Source organism: Sycon ciliatum, chromosome 7 (assembly GCF_964019385.1).
Source record: "Sycon ciliatum chromosome 7, ocSycCili1.1, whole genome shotgun sequence".
Taxonomy (NCBI): Eukaryota; Metazoa; Porifera; class Calcarea; order Leucosolenida; family Sycettidae; genus Sycon; species Sycon ciliatum.
The window spans coordinates 6709570-6728200 of NC_088649.1; the positions used below are offsets into that span (position 1 = coordinate 6709570).

General features: G+C 46.2%; 2 protein-coding genes, 1 long non-coding RNA gene and 1 other non-coding gene across 5 annotated transcripts; 2 read left to right on the plus strand and 2 right to left on the minus strand.

Annotated features, from left to right (window-relative positions):
* The first annotated feature begins 598 nt into the window (after positions 1-598).
* LOC135820559 (uncharacterized) lies at positions 599-1484 on the plus strand. The gene is made up of 4 exons (XR_010554109.1): positions 599-727; positions 813-953; positions 1101-1167; positions 1444-1484. It is a non-coding gene; the product is annotated as an uncharacterized LOC135820559 (long non-coding RNA).
* A 2078-nt stretch (positions 1485-3562) lies between these two features.
* Positions 3563-3634, plus strand: Trnag-ucc (transfer RNA glycine (anticodon UCC)). Its single transcript has one exon. It is a non-coding gene; the product is annotated as a tRNA-Gly (tRNA).
* Positions 3635-4384: 750 nt separating this feature from the next.
* LOC135821557 (uncharacterized) lies at positions 4385-10272 on the minus strand. The gene is made up of 5 exons (XM_065334555.1): positions 9720-10272; positions 9056-9211; positions 8384-8524; positions 8030-8158; positions 4385-7085 (listed from the first exon to the last, which is right to left on the minus strand). Exons 1-5 carry the CDS (start codon positions 10270-10272, stop codon positions 5950-5952), a joined length of 2115 nt encoding a protein of 704 aa, XP_065190627.1. The 3' UTR covers positions 4385-5949.
* A 1536-nt stretch (positions 10273-11808) lies between these two features.
* On the minus strand, positions 11809-16776 carry LOC135820841 (uncharacterized). 2 transcript variants are annotated; one of them, XM_065333882.1, is made up of 5 exons: positions 16042-16776; positions 15300-15461; positions 14637-14777; positions 14283-14411; positions 11809-12578 (listed from the first exon to the last, which is right to left on the minus strand). In XM_065333882.1, the coding sequence occupies exons 1-5, from the start codon at positions 16589-16591 to the stop codon at positions 12064-12066; spliced, it is 1497 nt and encodes a 498-aa protein (XP_065189954.1). In that variant the 5' UTR covers positions 16592-16776; the 3' UTR covers positions 11809-12063. The 2 variants fall into 2 exon arrangements, with proteins under 2 accessions (XP_065189954.1, XP_065189955.1); XM_065333883.1 differs by lacking the exon at positions 15300-15461.
* Positions 16777-18631: the final 1855 nt, after the last annotated feature.

Below are 18631 nucleotides of genomic sequence, written 5' to 3' on the forward strand. Positions count from 1 at the left end.
TTGGTGATACCACCGTAGAATACAGCATGTGGCGTCACAATAACTGGCTGCAGGACCGCCGGCTCTAGGCGCCGTTGAGGTAGTACTCGATGCTACCCCGTCCTATCCAAGCCCGTTCATTAACGCGATGAAGGCGACCTTCATAGCACCAGGCGGACACTCCCCTACTATCAACAAGAGCTGGTCCGTCCTCCCGATGGAGTCTACCATCGACGTGCCAAATTTCTTGCTGCGCGTTTTGATCTGCCACCTCCACAACAGTTCTTATTGGCGTCCGCCTTTCTATTAGTAAAGGACCCGTGGTGAGAGACCACGACCGGTCGTCCACGTCTACACCGAATGTATCAGCCATATCTATTTACTGAGAATAATGTAACAACTCCTCCACAAACGCTTCTACAACTGACGTCTTCTTCATCCTGGTTTTTTCCTCTTGGTGGTTTTGGATAAGAGTTGAAAAGTCCAAAAGGTCAACTGATGACCTTTGCGTTACTTGGTATGATTGGGTTTTAGCGGATGATGTCGGTATGCAGCTGGGGAACGAATTCGACAGGAAGAAGGTAAAGGTCTTGCTTTGCGGTTCACACCTTCACTTCAGTATCATTACAGTCCAAATGGCTTTCACTTGTCACTGTAGCGTTCGAATGTCAGGGGTAATACCCCTATTCCAGCACCTGAGGCGGTGCGTCAAGCGCCGCCTCTTTCTCATCATATATTGTGACAAATGGTAAGTGTGCAGTGCTCCTAGCTCTCTCCCCCAACAAAAGAGCTCTATGACACTGTGCTTTCTGCGGTTTCTTTCGTTTTTACAGTGGAGAAAGGCTGGTGGGAGGCCCAGCCGTGGCCGCACACCTGGCGGGTGCGGCCCATCTAACCCGTTACTGGGAGGGCCGGCAGGTCGGGCTGCTGTTGCAGTCCGACTACCGGGACGCCGTGGAGCGTATTAGGACCCTGTAAGTAAGCACTGCTCTGTCTACATGTATACTTATCCCCCTCGTTATAGCGATACTTACTTGTTTCGTATCCTCTTGTCTTTAATACCCTGCTTCCGTATTCGTGACACTAATAGTGTTTGTGTGCGCTCATGCTTGGTTTTACAGATGATGATGATGTATGAAGGTCTGGACCTGCCGTCTTCGGGATGTGCCATTTGTTTCAAAATTATTTGTAAGTACTTGTAACAGGCGTAGTGTAGTAACTGTGTGTGTAGTGTAGTAACAGTGCAGTCGTAATGTGTTTTGTGATGGTCCTGTGCAGTCGTAATGTGTTGGGCTACTGAAGTACACTGCATGAAGGGGTATGTGTGGGTGCTTCGACACATTCTCGTGCTTCCTAAACCCTAGATATGTGTATAGCACTATAACCTAGATGTGTGTGTGTGTGTGTGTGTGTGTGTGTGCCCGCGCATGCATGCGTGTGCGTGCATTGTGTTCTCTTCTACAGACTCATCCAAGTCCATTTAAATAAAAGTGCATTATAGTAAACAGTATTGTGTTTTGTTACAGTGAATATGTGAGGAATGGTGGATATGCCTTAGTGTGACTGGATACGTGCGGGTTGTGACTCTTTGCTGGTCACTCTGGATTCTCCAGTATAGATTCGGTGCAGTGCAGAGGGGATTTGCGGTGCGTAGCAACACTGCTTCACTGTGACACCCCTTCAATAATTGTTTTGATGCATGATACTCCGGGCGTAGCCGGTTGATTCTTACTGTATCCCGATCAAAATAGAAATATGCATCTAATGCACCTGCATGGATAGTAGGCATTTCCCAAATCGGCCGGCCGAAAAATTCGCCGAAGAAAGTGGTTTTGAAGAAATCACCTATCTTTTCGCCGAATTTTCAAATTTCGCTTGTTGAATTCGCCGAAAACCGATGTTTCAGTGCTTCAACAGAGTGTGTGTAAATGTACATGACGTAATGGGAACGGTGACTTCAAGTACTACGTTGAGCCGAGTTCTGATCTTGGGGCTCATAATATGGCCGAATTTGAACATTCTCTTAACCGATCGAAAAGCCGATTAGGCATGCTCTGCATGGGCAACTTGTCAATCAGTGCACATCTACGATGTGCAAATAAAACGAATGCACGGAACGTGAACTTGTTTGCTGCACATCTACGAAGTGCGAATCAGGGAGTAGTATAATGACACGTGTACTAGTACACCTTGTGTTGCACTGCGTCTTTTCCACACGCATAGGACCACTGAAGGTCACACGCTCCGCGTGCGTATGCACGCATGCGCAATATGTCATTCACTGCATGCAATGCACATCTACGATGTGCAAATCAGGGGATAGTACGTATTTTACTACTCCCCGGTGCGAATGCACCGAACGTGCACAAGTGCACGTTCGCCATCTATGGCGAAAAGAACCTTAAGAATGACATTTATGGCATGCCAGGGGTCAAAGGTCAAACTCTGGGGGATCCCGGGGCCAGACCCAGCACGACCGACACAGTGTGCCTTATTTGGACCAAAGGTCAAAGGTCAAAAAGTGTGCCAGAACCTGCCCCGCACTTACTACTGATGCGTCGGCAGCGAAGCCACGGATGTCGGTCTTCGATAAATATATTGTCGATGTTTATTAAACATATTGACAGCACTTCAGTATCTCCCAGTAAACAAAGTCACAGTCACCACTTCCGCTGCATAGCTCGCTGAGCATCCCATTGCTTTTTAAGTTGCTAATCCCTTCCCACTTTGTGTACGTGCTCTTCATTTTCTTTTTTCTCTTCTTCCGTGGTTGGTCTCACCCTCTCCTCAATTCAATTGGCTGTCTTGACATGCCACGAGGTGCAGAAATAAATAAATAAATAAAAATAAATATTGAAAAGGAAACATCGAGGTGATTTTAGGTGATCCATGCTCTAGCTGCTACGCTAGTCTTCACGCTTATGCTTGACATCCCCAGCACAGTCACCATGGTCACCGGGAGCAGAACATTTTCCTTTTCGTCGCGGCGAATTCGAGAAGAAATTATATGGAAGTAGATGATTTGGACAGTTATGAACAATCCATCTCTTGGATGCCTTGTAGCAGCTTCTCGAACAAGAAAGAGCTTGACGATATTGTCAGAGGTGTTCACTGTCGCGCACTCTGATGGCCACCATCGAGGGTCCCGGTCGCCATTGTGTACCCTTGTTGCCATTGTTACCTTCCAAACCATTGATCCGTTCACGATTTTGAGCGACATTCCACATATTATACAGCCGCCGAGCTGCCATTCCCTACACGTTGTAGACTGCTACACTGTTGGCCATATAATACCATGGTATTCAGTACCCACGAACTTTGCACAGCCGATAAGCGAAATCTTCTGTTTTTTTCTGTTCTCTTTCTGTAGTACCCGATCTCCCTCTGATGTACCGCTGACTCTACGCTGAAGATCTAAGTATTTTCTATGCCCGTTTGAATTTGCGAATAAAAACAAATACAAAAAAATGCAGGCATGTAACTCATGTTAACCAATATTTTGGACAAAATGTCTTCTTTCTTATCCTGAAGTCTCGTAACTTCAGCAAATAAGTTCCCTGAATCAATCGATAAGTATTATCGGGCGTTGCTGGTGTAATGGTTAGCATAGTTGCCTTCCAAGCAGTTGATCCGGGTTCGATTCCCGGGCGACGCAAAGCTTTTTCAACTTTTAAAATTGTCTTGAGACTTTTCCATGATTTTTATCAATTTGCGGGAGGCCGCACGGTATTTTTTATGGCTGAGCTAATTGGCTTGAAGAATGTGTGAACACGTATGTACATGTGCATGTACCGGTACATGCTCTCATACTGCTACTAGTGGCTTCTGCTGGCTTTTCATACCCCCCCCCCCCCCCCCCCACTAGGCCTTGACGGATTATGCTAATATTTTCGTGAAATTATGCGTTTCGCATTGCTGAAAAAATTGCAGAATTATGCTATTTTTATGCTAAAAGTTATCAAATTATGCCGCATTATGCTCACATACATGTATGCTGCTAATGTATAATGGTTCTGTGAAAAATAACAGGGGAATGTTTTGTAGAGGGCGTCGCACTGTAGCAGCAAAAGTTCAACGGGGTCAACGCACCGTCCGACCTAGCTACGACCGTCACTGATTGTAGTGGACTGGACATGTGATTGTTATCAAGGGAGTCGTAAACCTACGACTTCCTGGTGCATCTACTTGTACTTGTACCTGTACTTGTAGAACATGTACAACTGCATGGAATTTGATGCGAACAGGCGGATTATTCCAATTTATGCGATTCGTATGCAATTTGCCTCGAATTATGCGATTATTCGATTTTGGTAGGAATCATGCGAAATATTATGCTAGCATAATCCGTCAAGGCCTACCCCCACACACACACACACCACAACGCAAGTCCCCAGTGAATCCAGTTCTTTACCATGTGTAGGCCACACAGTAAAAAAAAAGTAGGGGCTACTAAATTACTCAATGATCCGAAATGGGATTACATTGCACGCACTGGTAAATGTCCCACTACCCTCTGGAGCTCCGCAGTCTGTGTAAAAGTGAAATTGCCAGTACTGCGCGAGGGGAAGCAATGTGATCATCATTTTGCGAGAACTGTGGCAATACGCCCAGCGAGAAGGCAGATTTTGCCTGTGCTTATGGTGAAGTAAAATAAAGCTAAACAAACAATGTGCTAATAGTTTGCCTAGTGTGTACCATTACGAAAAAAAGAAAGGAAGAACGGTGCATGATGGTACAGAGTAGGCATCTCCCAAATCGGCCCGATTTCTTCGCCTATTTAAATCGGCTTTTCGAGCGGGCAAAGAGAATGCCCAAATTCGGCCATAAATATTATCAGCCCCAAAGTCAGAATTCGGCTCAAAACAGTACTTGAAATCACCGCTCGCAGTACACAAGTACATTTACATGCAAGCTGCAGAGGCATAAAACATCGATTTTCGTCGAATTCAGTGCCAAGTTTGTAAATTCGTGGCAATTATCGGCGATTTCTTGACAGCCATTGAATTCGGCGTCTTTTCCTGCTGACAGATTTCGGAACTGCCTAAAGTTGCAGTCCCCTTTCGCTGCCGCTGTACAATGTATACTGGTTACAGAAATCTGGATGCTGTTGAGGCACCAAACCATCGATTTTCGGCGAATTCAGTGCGTACATGTAAATTGTATATTCGGCGAAAAGATCGGTGACTTCTTCAAAACCACTGTTTTCGGCAAAATTTTGGCCGGCCGATTTGGAAAAGGCCTATTTAATACAGAGTGAGGGGTATCCACTAGAAAACAAAACAAGACAAGCTTCAAAGTTCAAATGGCTGTACTCGGTCCGTCGATTTTCATGTTGATGTGTTGAATGTTGTCTTTGGGGAGTATGCCTCACCGCACATCCAATGTGCTGTACACCAGGTACCAGCTGTGTTGGTCGCATGAGTTTGGGCAATCACAAGACAACGGATAATTCTGAGGAGCACAGTCACCAGGGCTAGATTTATCTGGGTGAATTCGTATACCGGCATTGGTGCTAAAAGGTTGGAGGCGGTAGGTGGAAAGATCAAGGCCGGCAAAGTATGTGAGCAAGTAGCAAGAAACTCAGAATTGCAACCATCTCTTTTTTTAAACTTCTTTGTACCGTTTTTGTGTGTGATCAGTTATAGGTGCGGAGGTCACGTATGGAGGACTGTGTGTGCTGCAGCTGACAAGTGATAGAACATCGCCACACTGGCTTTCTTTCTACTACAGTATTACGATTGTCCATGTCTGTCAAGCACGGCATGAATGGTAGGTAGTCCTACGAAGGAAAAGCCTCTCCATCTTCTGTTCTCTATACAGGTATCGGTGCAGTCACAGTCTGTCCATGCACAATCTCTCTTACTGTAGGCCCACAACAGGGACACGGCAGCAGTGCAGATATCTGAACAGTCACTCTGGGTTTCGCTTGGTGCTGGTAGCATACTGGAGCGGCGAATCACCAAACTTGGGCTAAACACTCTTCATGCAGTGGTCCATAACATTGGTACCTGCCGGCTCCTCCTGTACGTCACCATTGGGTTGTTGTTGTTGTTGTTGTTGTTGTTGTTGTTGTTGTTGTTGTTGTTGTTGTTGTTGTTGTTGTTGTTGCTGTTGTTGTTGTTGTTGTTGTTGTTGTTGCTGTTGTTGTTGTTGTTGTTGTTGTTGTTGTTGTTGTTGTTGTTGTTGTTGTTGTTGTTGTTGTTGTTGTTGTTGTTGTTGTTGTTGTTGTTGTTGTTGTTGTTGTTGTTGTTGTTGTTGTTGTTGTTGTTGTTGTTGTTGTTGTTGTTGTTGTTGTTGTTGTTGTTGTTGTTGTTGTTGTTGTTGTTGTTGTTGTTGGGCAGGCTGCATGCCTTGTGTGGCTAGAGAATAGGTGTGTGCGTTGGCATATTCCTGGCATGTATGGCTGACGCAGGATGATATTGGCTGCGATCTACATGTTCCATCGCTGCACGGGTGAATCACAGCGGTAGGTGCGCTCTTCACACGGGTAACCCTGTGAGGCAAGCTTGGCAGAGTTGACGCCTTGTGCCGTGCTGAGCCGTGTCGCACTAGCGGTAGAGGTTGAGACGCAGCGATGTTATCGGCAGGTAGAGCATACGCCATGCTTGGCATTGCATGATGATCAGAACAGCATCCCACACTGCTACTGATGTGTGGACAACTGGGGACGCTGGGAAGACTTGCTCTGGCTGAGCGAGTCGACAGGAAAGGATGGGCATTGGGGTCCTCGTACTCTCCGTGAAGCTCGCTATTCTGATTGTGACTGGTGGACGAGCTCTTCCGGAATGCCGATTTGAACGCACGGGTTCTCGACTCGACGCCATCTTCTTGCTGGCATGGCAACGCATTGTCACGTGATCTTCTCCAGAGAAAGAGCACTGCCACTGCCAACATCAGCACGAGTACGGACAGCGAGATCACCATGGAAACCAGGACTGTAGAGCGTGGACTACTGCCGTCTGGTCGGCTGGCCGAGACAGTGCCAGTGAGCGACGCAACACCCGTTGTCCTGTTTGTGACACTGTGCCCATTATTGTTAGTGTTGGGCATGGTGGGGAGGATTTCGGTGCTGCTCGCGCCTGCCAGTGTATCGTTTGAAATTTGACCTGCACAGAGTTCAGGAAGACAAAGGAATTCAATAGATTATTTTTTGGAAGAAACAAATCAGCACACGAAGCACAGAAGCCAAAATTATTGTTTCGGATGTATGGACATATTTTCTGCAGTGTTAATCACCATTGTACATGTATTCGACTTGAAAAGTAATGGTACGGAAGGGCTTAGGCCCAGTCGAAACAAAAGGATCCAGCTTCACATTGGTGAAGCGTAGTCAACATTCTAGCAGGCACTTACTGCCTATAAAACAGGCAAGAAACATACCAAGCAAGTACCAAATTCTGCCAATTGTTTTAAGTTATCCGCCAAGGGCTATTGACCAGCTCTGTCCTCGCCCCTGTGCTATACTTTGTTTCCATGGTCACCATCCTAGCTGACAACCATTTCAGCTAGGGACCGGCGGATTCTGCTCGAAAAGGTGGCAGATTCTGCTCGAAAAGCAGTGAAATTCGCGAAACCATACAAACCTTATGCCGGGCAATTCCTCGAATTCTGCTCCATTTCTTTATCCACATACCAAACATGCATGAAACATACCAGCAAAAGTACCGAATTGTGCCAATTTTTTCTGCCGGCAGAATCCTAGCTGACAACCATGTCAGCTAGGATTACAGAAAAGAAGACTCACCCTGGCATGATCTGCCATTGACTTCGAACCCAGCAGCGGACTCCGACATCGATAATGTGTCTAACGGCAGCGTGGTGTGTGTGTGAACACGGATGGATCATATCGATGTCTGTGCGCTGCTGGGTTCGATGTCAAAGGCAGATTATGCCAGGGTGAGTCCTCTCTTTCAGTAATTTGGAAAATGGGATACTTCCAGCCAATGAAGCTCAGGGTGGAAAGGATGAGTCAAGTCCAGTTAAATATTGTGCCAAGAGCAGACCACACCCTAGCGTATGTATGGCTATGCACAGCTAGCAGGCATCTCACCGGTATAGTATGAGTCACAGTATAGTCCAGTATAACCTGTGACGCAGTCGCACACGTACAGACCAGGTGTGTTGACACAGTATCCTCCAGGAGCACATCGATGTGTACCACGCGAACATTCATCCACGTCTGTACGGGAGTTGTCATTGGAAGAAAAAAACAAAGTTATACATCCTGCATGCATATCATGTTCAAAATGCCTTTCCTGTAACAATAGGAACGCGTCTTCAACGTAGCACGTGAAGCAATGGCAAGTATTCAAGATGTACTTGATTCAACTTTTCCACCTAGGCTTCATTTGATGGAGTGAAGAAGTATCCAATTTTCCAAATTACAGAAAAAGACTCGACTCACCCTGGCATGATCTGCTGTTGACCTCGAAGCCAGCAGCGCACAGACATCGATATGATCCATCCGTGTTCGCGCATACCACACTACCGTTGGACAAACCGTCCGCGTTGCACACATCCGGCACGTGTCTGCATTCATCTTCGTCTGACAACATCACAGTCATACAATTCAAGTACACATGACTTGTATCTATTATTCCACAGTACGGTCCGTGAGGTGCCGAAGATTAACCATGCTGGAATTGTGAAAACACATTGAACTGGTTACTTGACTGTGACCAAAAGTTTTCTTCGCCTCAGCTTGTAGTCTTTTAGTCAATGCCATACAGTCTAAGCAAGGATATTCATTGCACAGGACTGCCGGGTGCCGAAGAAGAGCCAGGCTGGAATTATAAAGGCACTTTCTAAAAATTAATGAGGATGTAAGGTAAGGGTCACACACAGGCGCATGCAGGTGGACAACGTTCACCCTTGGGAGGATTGGGGTTGAGCTTTATGTACCAGTGTAAAAAGCAGTATTCTTCGTCATTTTGTGAGAGCTTGGACAATCCACTTGTCCAGGCAAGAAGGCGGCAGCAATGCCGGTTCATTCTGGTGAAGTAAAATAAAAAAAATACCAACCCCAACCACTTGAGTATAGCGAAAAGAAATGAGTTGTTTGACGTGGAGTGATTACCTTGGCATATTCCATGGTCTCGGGTATAGCCTCTCTTACAGGTACACTCGTATGATCCAAACACGTTCTTGCAGTGCTGTGTGTGACTACCGCCGCTGGCTGTTGAGTAACCATGGTAACATGGAGGATTGTACGTATCACTGCACTCATTCCAATCTGTAAGGACAACATTATCAGCAGAGTAAAATGTGCTCTTCTGCGATAATGTGTACATTGTTCACATTGCATTACATTGCCGTCCTTTTGACTGTCAACATAAATTAATTATTCGACGTCCTGACACCTAGCTTCAACACATCTCCGTAGCGCTAACCAACAGCCTTTCAACTCGGAAGCAACTCGAATGTCTCAGTACCCTGTCAGTTTTGTGCCGTTGATCTCCTTCAAGCCGTCGGTGCCCAGGTGGAACAATGATGTAAGGCTAAACACGGTAAATGGCCTACGTCCATGAATCATAGTTTTACACTCAGGATTCTATTCTTTGTCGTTCTTTTTCACTATGTTGGAGAAAAGAAGGTGAAGTGTCTCCTATTTTCGTTCACATAGTGCATTTCGTACTTTTTTTACTAAAGTTCACGTTCCCAACTTTTAAAATGATAAAAATTGACCAGGCGAGTGAATGTTTTACATACATGAGACTGACGGTGCAGACTTTCCATCTTACCTTCAGCTGACAAGGAAACATATGGCTGACCAGCAGCATTGACCAGGATAATGCAGGGGGAGAGAACGCCGCCAGGATGCAATCGTTGCATGGCACTAAACGTGACGGTACTTCCAGATATATCTGATATGGCTACGAACTTCAATACCTTCTGACCGTTGGGATCTGCATCGCTCTTCAGTGAGAACGGAATATTCTGGCTGTTGCTTCTGCCGCTCGACTGCACAGAGGAATACAGCACTTGGTAGAAGCATGATCCGTTCGATGTGAAGCTGATGCTGTCAAACGTCATAAGACAACCAGGCGGGAAGTCAAAGTCTACGCTGGAACCGGTAGCATTCGCACTGATGACGTCCCGTGGCGAAGACTGCCCCGTCCCGGAGGAGAACACATATCGGCTCGTCTGAGTTCTCCGATCAAAGCTGGTGGTAAAGTTAGTGTGACCTGCTGGAAGACATCTATTTCCACTGGTGTGTTGCATACACAGGATGGCCAATATCAAACCAATGTATATTGCTGTTTGTACATGTAGTTTGATTGTGAACATCTTCATTGCTGCAACGTAAACACGAACGCAGGCCGATCTTGCGCAGAAGGGCACTAGCCTTCAGAACATGATGTAGGATGTTGAACCAACTCAGTGTTTACAAAGTTTTCTTATCCTTTTCTGAGCCTAAATGTTGCATTGTCGTGGACTGGCCTTACCTCACAAGGGCTTCACAACTGCAGTGCGTGCCTAGCTCACATGATGGAACACATAGGCAAATTAATAATGACAGCAAACTAACACGTCAGCCACCCTGTTCTCCGTCGGAGCGTGCACTAGTGGGCAGCAGACTCGCAAAGGGAAGAATTGAGGCACGGTGGTGGCCCACAGTCATTCAACTACTGAACTAGTACATGTAGACGCCATCTACTAGCCTTCTAGAAGATTTTCCAGCCTGGAACTCGGAGTGATGAAGCCTAGCAAGTCGTAACAAACGGTATAGGATGCACATAACATGTAGCCGTACTAGACTCACGTGGTCTACTATTATTACATGGATGTAGCTGCATAGGTCTGTTGCAGTGTTGGGTGTGTCTGTCGGAAGCAGACTACATCCACATGTAGAAACGTTAGCCTCTTCGTCTGCTAAGCAAATGTGCCACGCAACTGTCCAGCCCTTCTGAGCACACAAGTAAGTTAGTTGTAGACGGTTTGCGTTACACAGAGCGTCTCGGATCACAACTCAAATCTCGCATATCTCCGGGCAGGTTAGACTCTCAAATGACCGATACGCTGGGCAGCCACCGTCTCACTGCAGCATTGGAGGCTGACTACTGATACTAATCAGCGTGTGCGCATGGGCCCCTTCTAATGTATAGGTAGAATATAATTATTGTAGTGGTCATGTAGTGTACAATGTACAGAGAGAAGATTGTGCCACAATCATGCCCACTGGCACAGTGGCAATGTATCTTGCCAATGTCAAACTGCATAATCCTTGCTTGTCGCTAGGGAGTAGTAAAATACGTACTTGTATCAAATATATACTCTGTACATGTACTAGGGAACAAAACCCGAGTGAGTACCCCCCCCCCCCCCCTAAAATGTTGACCTACGTTCAGAATGCACGTTATGAGTCCACCATGAATGACATGCACCAGCCATCCTACACATGCATTGTGCATGCGGCCGTGCACCCCTCGAGAAGGGGGACCAGCCACATGTGCATCCCTGAGCAGTATCTAGACCACCCGATTGGGCCTTCCGACTCCATTGGCGACTTCTTGTGAACAGTTAGCCAAGAAAGGAAACAATGGGAAATTGACCGAAACCAGGAGTCAGAATTCGAAGCGATTTATGAACGGCATGAAAAAGAAAACCACAGAAGTTCCTATTCCTAAAGTTGCAGGCTGGTGTACTTGGAATATTATGCTATGTCCCTGGTGGAAACCATTTAGACCAGCCTTCAGAAACCGTGTATACTTCAACCTGCACCAAATCTCAATCACGAAGACCAAGAGTCCATAATTTATGGACTCTTGGTATGACTTAGGCCCATGGGCTTGTACGATGAAGCTCAAACACAGGTAATAACGTTATGTATAGTGGTGGAGACAAAGAGTTAGTATTATAGACTTATAGAGCACGAGAGCACGTCTAGCCCGGAAGCAAAACGGGCCTTTTTTAGGACTCTACGCAATCCATAGTGAAATTTAATGGGATCTGGAAGCCTGGAATGCGGATAGTATGGACGCTGGAACGAAGTGTTTTGAGGTGTGGAAAAATGGTTCAGTCCGACTGGTCTTAGGCGAGATGCGAAAGCTAAATAAAGCGTAGTTTCCAATAAGATAATGGTTGCTATCGATTATACTGGCTTTCACACTGACAAACTATCCCGGGTAATGTGCGTGACGCCATATCGTACGCATCGTTTTTGGTGAGGTGACACGATGTCTCCATTGCAGTGATGTAGGCGACGCTCTCGTACATGGGAACGGGAGACTCATTGGAACCTTCCAACCTGATTTGTACACCCGCCTGGTTCAGTGCCTCACCCGCGACTGTTTCGCACGTGACGGCCCCCTCTGCCTGGTGGCGGCTGGGTTGCCGTTTGTTATCGCCAACCGACCCAGGACGCTTCGTTGAAAATCTGCATCTCCAAAGCAACAAAGCAACAACAGATGTAACCAGAGCGGCCGAAGCAGACGCTGAAATGCCAATGATAGCCGCCTGGCCAAGAACTGAAGGATGCTCTTCAGGGTCCACTGCGGAGCGAGGGGAGGTTGAACTTGTAGGGAAATTTTCAATTGCTGCGGTGGTCAAGGAGCCCATATTCAGCTTCTCCGTACCGCTAGGGAACTTTCGACGTGTACCTGGGCACAAGGTAATCACAGCATCGATCGACAGATGAGATCAGGTCAAGGTCGTTGACGATTTCCGGATCTTCAACACGAAAATGCATCAGGCAAAGGTTTAAAATGGCAAAGTACAGTCCGTTATTTTCAGGTATGATTCAATGCTTGCAAAAGTTTGCTTTATACCTTGAACCGTATACTGTTTGAGTGCGTCTAATAACTTTACGAAGTAGTGGTTGCGACTTCCGCGATGATTTGTAAGAAAGGGTTTGCTCCCCACACCGGAGCTCGCGCTATTCCGCCGACTTTACTTGACACTTGACTGACTCACGACTGCCATCCAGAGCACACGAGAAGTCCATCGAACCTTCGACTCGGCAAACCTGCAAGAAAGCACCACTCCCTGCTCAATACACAGTGTTTCGGGGAATTCACCCCTCATCAGTTGAGCTTGAGTCGAAACACTGTGTATTGAGCAAGGAGTGGTGCTTTCTTGCAGGTTTGCCGAGTCGAAGGTTCGATGGACTTCTCGTGTGCTCTGGATGGCAGTCGTGAGTCAGTCAAGTGTCAAGTAAAGTCGGCGGAATAGCGCGAGCTCCGGTGTGGGGAGCAAACCTTTCTTACAAATCATCGCCGAAGTCGCAACCACTACTTCAGAGTTCAGGAAGACAAAGGAATTCAATAGATTCTTTTTTGGAGGGAAACAAATCAGCACACGAAGCACAGAAGCCGTAATTATTGTTTCGGATGTATGGACATATTTTCTGCGGTGTTATCGGTAATCACCATTGTACATGTATTCGACTTGAAAAGTAATGGTACGGAAGGGCTTAGGCCCAATCGAAACAAAAGGATCCAGCTTCACATTGGTGAAGCGTAGTCAACATTCTAGCAGGCACTTAGTGCCTATAAAACAGGCAAGAAACATACCAAGCAGGTACCAAATTCTGCCAATTGTTTTAAGTTATCCGCCAAGGGCTATTGACCAGCTCTGTCCTCGCCCCTGTGCTATACTTTGCTTCCATGGTCACCATCCTAGCTGACAACCATTTCAGCTAGGGACCGGCGGATTCTGCTCGAAAAGGTGGCAGATTCTGCTCGAAAAGCAGTGAAATTCGCAGAACCATACAAACCTTATGGCGGGCAATTCCTCGAATTCTGCTCCATTTCTTTATCCACATACCAAACATGCATGAAACATACCAGCAAAAGTACCGAATTGTGCCAATTTTTCTGCCGGCAGAATCCTAGCTGACAACCATGTCAGCTAGGATTACAGAAAAAGAAGACTCACCCTGGCATGATCTGCCATTGACTTCGAACCCAGCAGCGGACTTTTTATTTTTTTTAATTTTTTTTTATATTTTAACTAAGGCCACAGCTTCCAATCATGACATGCAAAGCAGCGTTGCAGCATCGCAGGCATGAATCGTGGACGTGGTGACGGGGTCTGACTCCGACATCGATAATGTGTCTAACGGCAGCGTGGTGTGTGAACACGGATGGATCATATCGATGTCTGTGCGCTGCTGGGTTCGATGTCAAAGGCAGATCATGCCAGGGTGAGTCCTCTCTTTCAGTAATTTGGAAAATGGGATACTTCCAGCCAATGAAGCTCAGGGTGGAAAGGATGAGTCAAGTACATGTACAATTAAATATCGTGCCAAGAGCAGACCACACCCTAGCGTATGTATGGCTATGCACAGCTTGCAGGCATCTCACCGGTATAGTACGAGTCACAGTATATTCCAGTGTAACCAGGGAGGCAGTCGCATGCGTACAGACCAGGTGTGTTGACACAGTATCCTCCAGGAGCACATCGATGTGTACCACGCGAACATTCATCCACGTCTGTACGGGAGTTGTCATTGGAAGAAAAAAACAAAGTTATACATCCTGCATGCATATCATGTTCAAACTGCCTTTCCTGTAACAATAGGAACGCGTGTTCAACGTAGCACGTGAAGCAATGGCAAGTATTCAAGATGTACTTGATTCAACTTTTCCACCTAGGCTTCATTTGATGGAGTGAAGAAGTATCCAACTTTCCAAATTACAGAAAAAGACTCGACTCACCCTGGCATGATCTGCTGTTGACCTCGAACCCAGCAGCGCACATACATCGATATGATCCATCCGTGTTCGCGCACACCACACTACCGTTGGACAAACCGTCCGCGTTGCACACATCCGGCACGTGTCTGCATTCATCTTCGTCTGACAACACCACAGCCATACAATCCAAGTACACATGACTTGTATCTATTATTCCACAGTACGGTGAGGTGCCGAAGATTAACCATGCTGGAATTTTGAAAACACATTGAACTGGAACTTGACTGTGACCAAAAGTTTTCTTTGCCTCATCTTGTAGTCTTTAACTCAATGCCATACAGTCTAAGCAAGGGTACTCATTGCACAGGACTGCCGGGTGCCGAAGAAGAGCCAGGCTGGAATTATAAAAGCACCTTTTAAATTGAGGTTGTAAGATAAGGGTCGCACTCAGGCGCGTGCAGGTGGACAACGTTCGTCCTCGGGAGGATTGGATTTTAGCTTTATGTACCAGTGTAAAAAGCATCATCCTTCGTCATTTTGTGAGAGCTCGGACAATCCACTTGTTCAGGCAAGAAGGCGGCAGCAATGCCGGTTCATTCTGGTGAAGTAAAATAAAACAATTTACCAACCCCAACCACTTGAGTATAGCGAAAAGAAATGAGTTGTTTGAGGTGGAGTGATTACCTTGGCATATTCCATGGTCTCGGGTATAGCCTCTCTTACAGGTACACTCGTATGATCCAAACATGTTCTTGCAGTACTGTGTCTGTGTGTGACTACCGCCGCTGGCTGTTGAGTAACCATGGTAACATGGAGGATTGTACGTATCACTGCACTCATTCCAATCTGTAAGGACAACATTATCAGCAGAATACAATGTGCTCTTCTGCGATAATGTGTACATTGTTCGCATTGCATTACATTGCCGTCCTTTTGACCGTCAACATAAGTTAATTATTCGACGTCCTGACACCTAGCTTCAACACATCTCCGTAGCGCTAACCAACAGCCTTCCAACTCGGACGCAACTCGAATGTCTCAGTACCCTGTCAGTTTTGTGCCTAGTTGCTGCACTTTCTGACTGTATAATAGTATCTGGTTACAGTGATGGTAAATTATTAATTATGTTGGCACCATGATCTCCTTCAAGCCGTCGGTGCCCAGGTGGGACAATGATGTAAGGCTAAGCACGGTAAATGGCCTACGTCCGTGAATCATAGTTTTACACTCAGGATTCTATTCTTTGTCGTTCTTTTTCACTATGTTGGAGAAAAGAAGGTGAAGTGTCTCCCATTTTCGTTCACATAGTGAATTTCGTACTTTTTCACTAAAGTTCACGTTCCCAACTTTAAAAAATGATAAAAATGGACCAGGCGAGTGAATGTTTTACATACATGAGACTGACGGTGCAGACTTTCCATCTCACCTTCAGCTGACAAGGAAACATATGGCTGACCAGCAGCATTGACCAGGATAAAGCAGGGGTGAACGCCGCCAGTATGCAATCGTTGCATGGCACTAAACGTGACGGTACTTCCAGATACATCTGACATGGCTACGAACTTCAATACCTTCTGACCGTTGGGATCTGCATCGCTGTTCACTGAGAACGGAATATTCTGGCTGTTGCTTCTGCCGCTTGACTGCACAGAGGAATACAGCACTTGGTAGAAGCATGATCCGTTCGATGTGAAGCTGATGCTGTCAAACGTCATAAGACAACCAGGCGGGAAGTCAAAGTCTACGCTGGAACCGGTAGCATTCGCACTGATGACGTCCCGTGGCGAAGACTGCCTCGTCCCGGAGGAGAACACATATCGGCTTGTCTGAGTTCTCCGATCAAAGCTGGTGGTAAAGTTAGTGTAACCGGCGGACAGACATCTATTTCCACTGGTGTGTTGCATACATCCGATGGCCAATATCAAGCCAATGTATATTGCCGTTTGTACATGCAGTTTGGCTGTGAACATCTTCATTGCTGCAACGTAAACACGAAGGCAGGCCAATTTTGCGCAGAAGGGCACTAGCCTTCAGAACATGATGTAGGATGTTGAACCAACTCAGTGTTTACAAGTTTTCTTATCCTTTTCTGAGCCTAAATGTTGCATTGTCGTGGACTGGCCTTACCTCACAAGGGCTTCACAACTGCAGTGTGTGCCTAGCTCACATGATGGAACACATAGGCAAATTAATAATGTAAGCAAACTAACACGTCAGCCACCCTGTTCTCCGTCGGAGCGTGCACTAGTGGGCAGCAGACTCGCAAAGGGAAGAATTGAGGCACGGTGGTGGCCCACAGTCATTCAACTACTGAACTAGTACAGTCATGTAGACGCCATCTACTAGCCTTCTAGAAGATTTTCCAGCCTGGAACTCGGAGTGATGAAGCCTAGCAAGTCGTAACAAACGGTATAGGATGCACATAACATGTAGCCGTACTAGACTCGCGTGGTCTACTATTATTACATGGATGTAGCTGCATAGGTCTGTTGCAGTGTTGGGTGTGTCTGTCGGAAGTAGACTACGTTCACATGTATTAAACGTTAGCCTCTTCGTCTGCTAAGCAAATGTGCCACGCAACTGTCCAGCCCTTCTGAGCACACAAGTAAGTTAGTTGTAGACGGTTTGCGTTACACAGAGCGTCTCGGATCACAACTCAAATCTCGCATATCTCCGGGCAGGTTAGACTCTCAAATGACCGATACGCTGGGCAGCCACGGTCTCACTGCAGCATTGGAGGCTGACTACTGATACTAATCAGCGTGTGCGCATGGGCCCGTTCTAATGTATAGGTAGAATATAATAATATTATTATTGTAGTGGTCATGTAGTGTACATGTACAGAGAGAAGATTGTGCCACAATCATGCCCACTGGCACAGTGGCAATGTATAGGCCCCAGCGGCAAATGCTAGCACCCAAAGTAGCATAAAAGGGCCTTTTTGTGACTCCACACGATGCTAGCATAAACAGCAGTTTTTACCGGCATCCGATACATTTTAGCCAATTTTGGCATTCTGGATGTGGAATTCGGTCTAGATTACACTATGAAACTAGTATTACGGTACTACCACATTGATAATTGCATGCACTACATTCAATTTGTTTGCATTACCTAGTTGTGACCAAGACCCACATTGCCATTGGTACTTCTTGGTATTTGCTCTTTTGTATTGCAAATATTTCCATAGCAACATGATGCCTTTTCTGGGGTCTGATGAGCGTCGACTTTGGCACCTTAACCGAGCGTTCGGTTCATCCCGCATCGCCAGTTCTGCTTACCAAAAATGGAAATCCCTAACAAAATAATAAGAAGAAAAAACGACTACACCATAGCTCAGTGGTTAGAGCATCGCTGGCTACAAGCGAGGGTCCCTGGTTCGTGTCCTGGTGGTGACAGTCAATTTTTTCTTCAGACTTTTCCCGTTTGTCTCTTTCCCTCAAAACCAGTTAAAATAATAATAATGCCAACATCGCACCTTTAAAAACTCTTTTTACATACCTGCTTTGTGAGAATTCATAAATAGCACGGAACACCGTTTTCAACCCAAATGTTTCACCATTACCATTAATAGGTAGCATAATTCGTGTTGTCTAGCATCCAAACTAGCATCTTTCTGAGTTGTCAGCTAGCATCCCAAAAAGCATCTTGGCAACATTAAGCTAGCATCTGCCGCTGGGGCCTAGCAATGTATCTTGCCAATGTCAAACTGCATTATATCCTTGCTTGTAACTAGGGAGTAGTAAAATACATACTTGTATCAAATATTTACTCTGTACATGTACTAGGGAACAAAACCCGAGTGAGTACACCCCCCCCCCCCCCCTCTAAAATGTTGACCTACGTTCAGAATGCACGTTATGAGTCCACCATGAATGACATGCACCAGCCATCCTACACATGCATTGTATACGGCTGTGCACCCCTCCAGAAGGGGGACCAGCCACATGCACATCCCTGAGCAGTATCTAGACCACCCGACTGGGCCTTCCGACTTCATTGGCGACTTCTTGTGA

Coding starts and splice junctions, on each gene's coding strand:
- LOC135820841 (XM_065333882.1), bottom strand. CDS start 16,591: ATGAAGATGTTCACAGCCAAACTGCATGTACAAACGGCAATATACATT. Junction 15,462..16,041: donor TGTTTCCTTGTCAGCTGAAG/GTGAGATGGAAA, acceptor TTGTCCTTACAG/ATTGGAATGAGTGCAGTGAT. Junction 12,579..14,282: donor CTGTGACTCGTACTATACCG/GTGAGATGCCTG, acceptor CCTTGTGCCCAG/GTACACGTCGAAAGTTCCCT.
- LOC135821557 (XM_065334555.1), bottom strand. CDS start 10,272: ATGAAGATGTTCACAATCAAACTACATGTACAAACAGCAATATACATT. Junction 9,212..9,719: donor TGTTTCCTTGTCAGCTGAAG/GTAAGATGGAAA, acceptor TTGTCCTTACAG/ATTGGAATGAGTGCAGTGAT. Junction 8,159..8,383: donor CAACAGCAGATCATGCCAGG/GTGAGTCGAGTC, acceptor ACTCCCGTACAG/ACGTGGATGAATGTTCGCGT.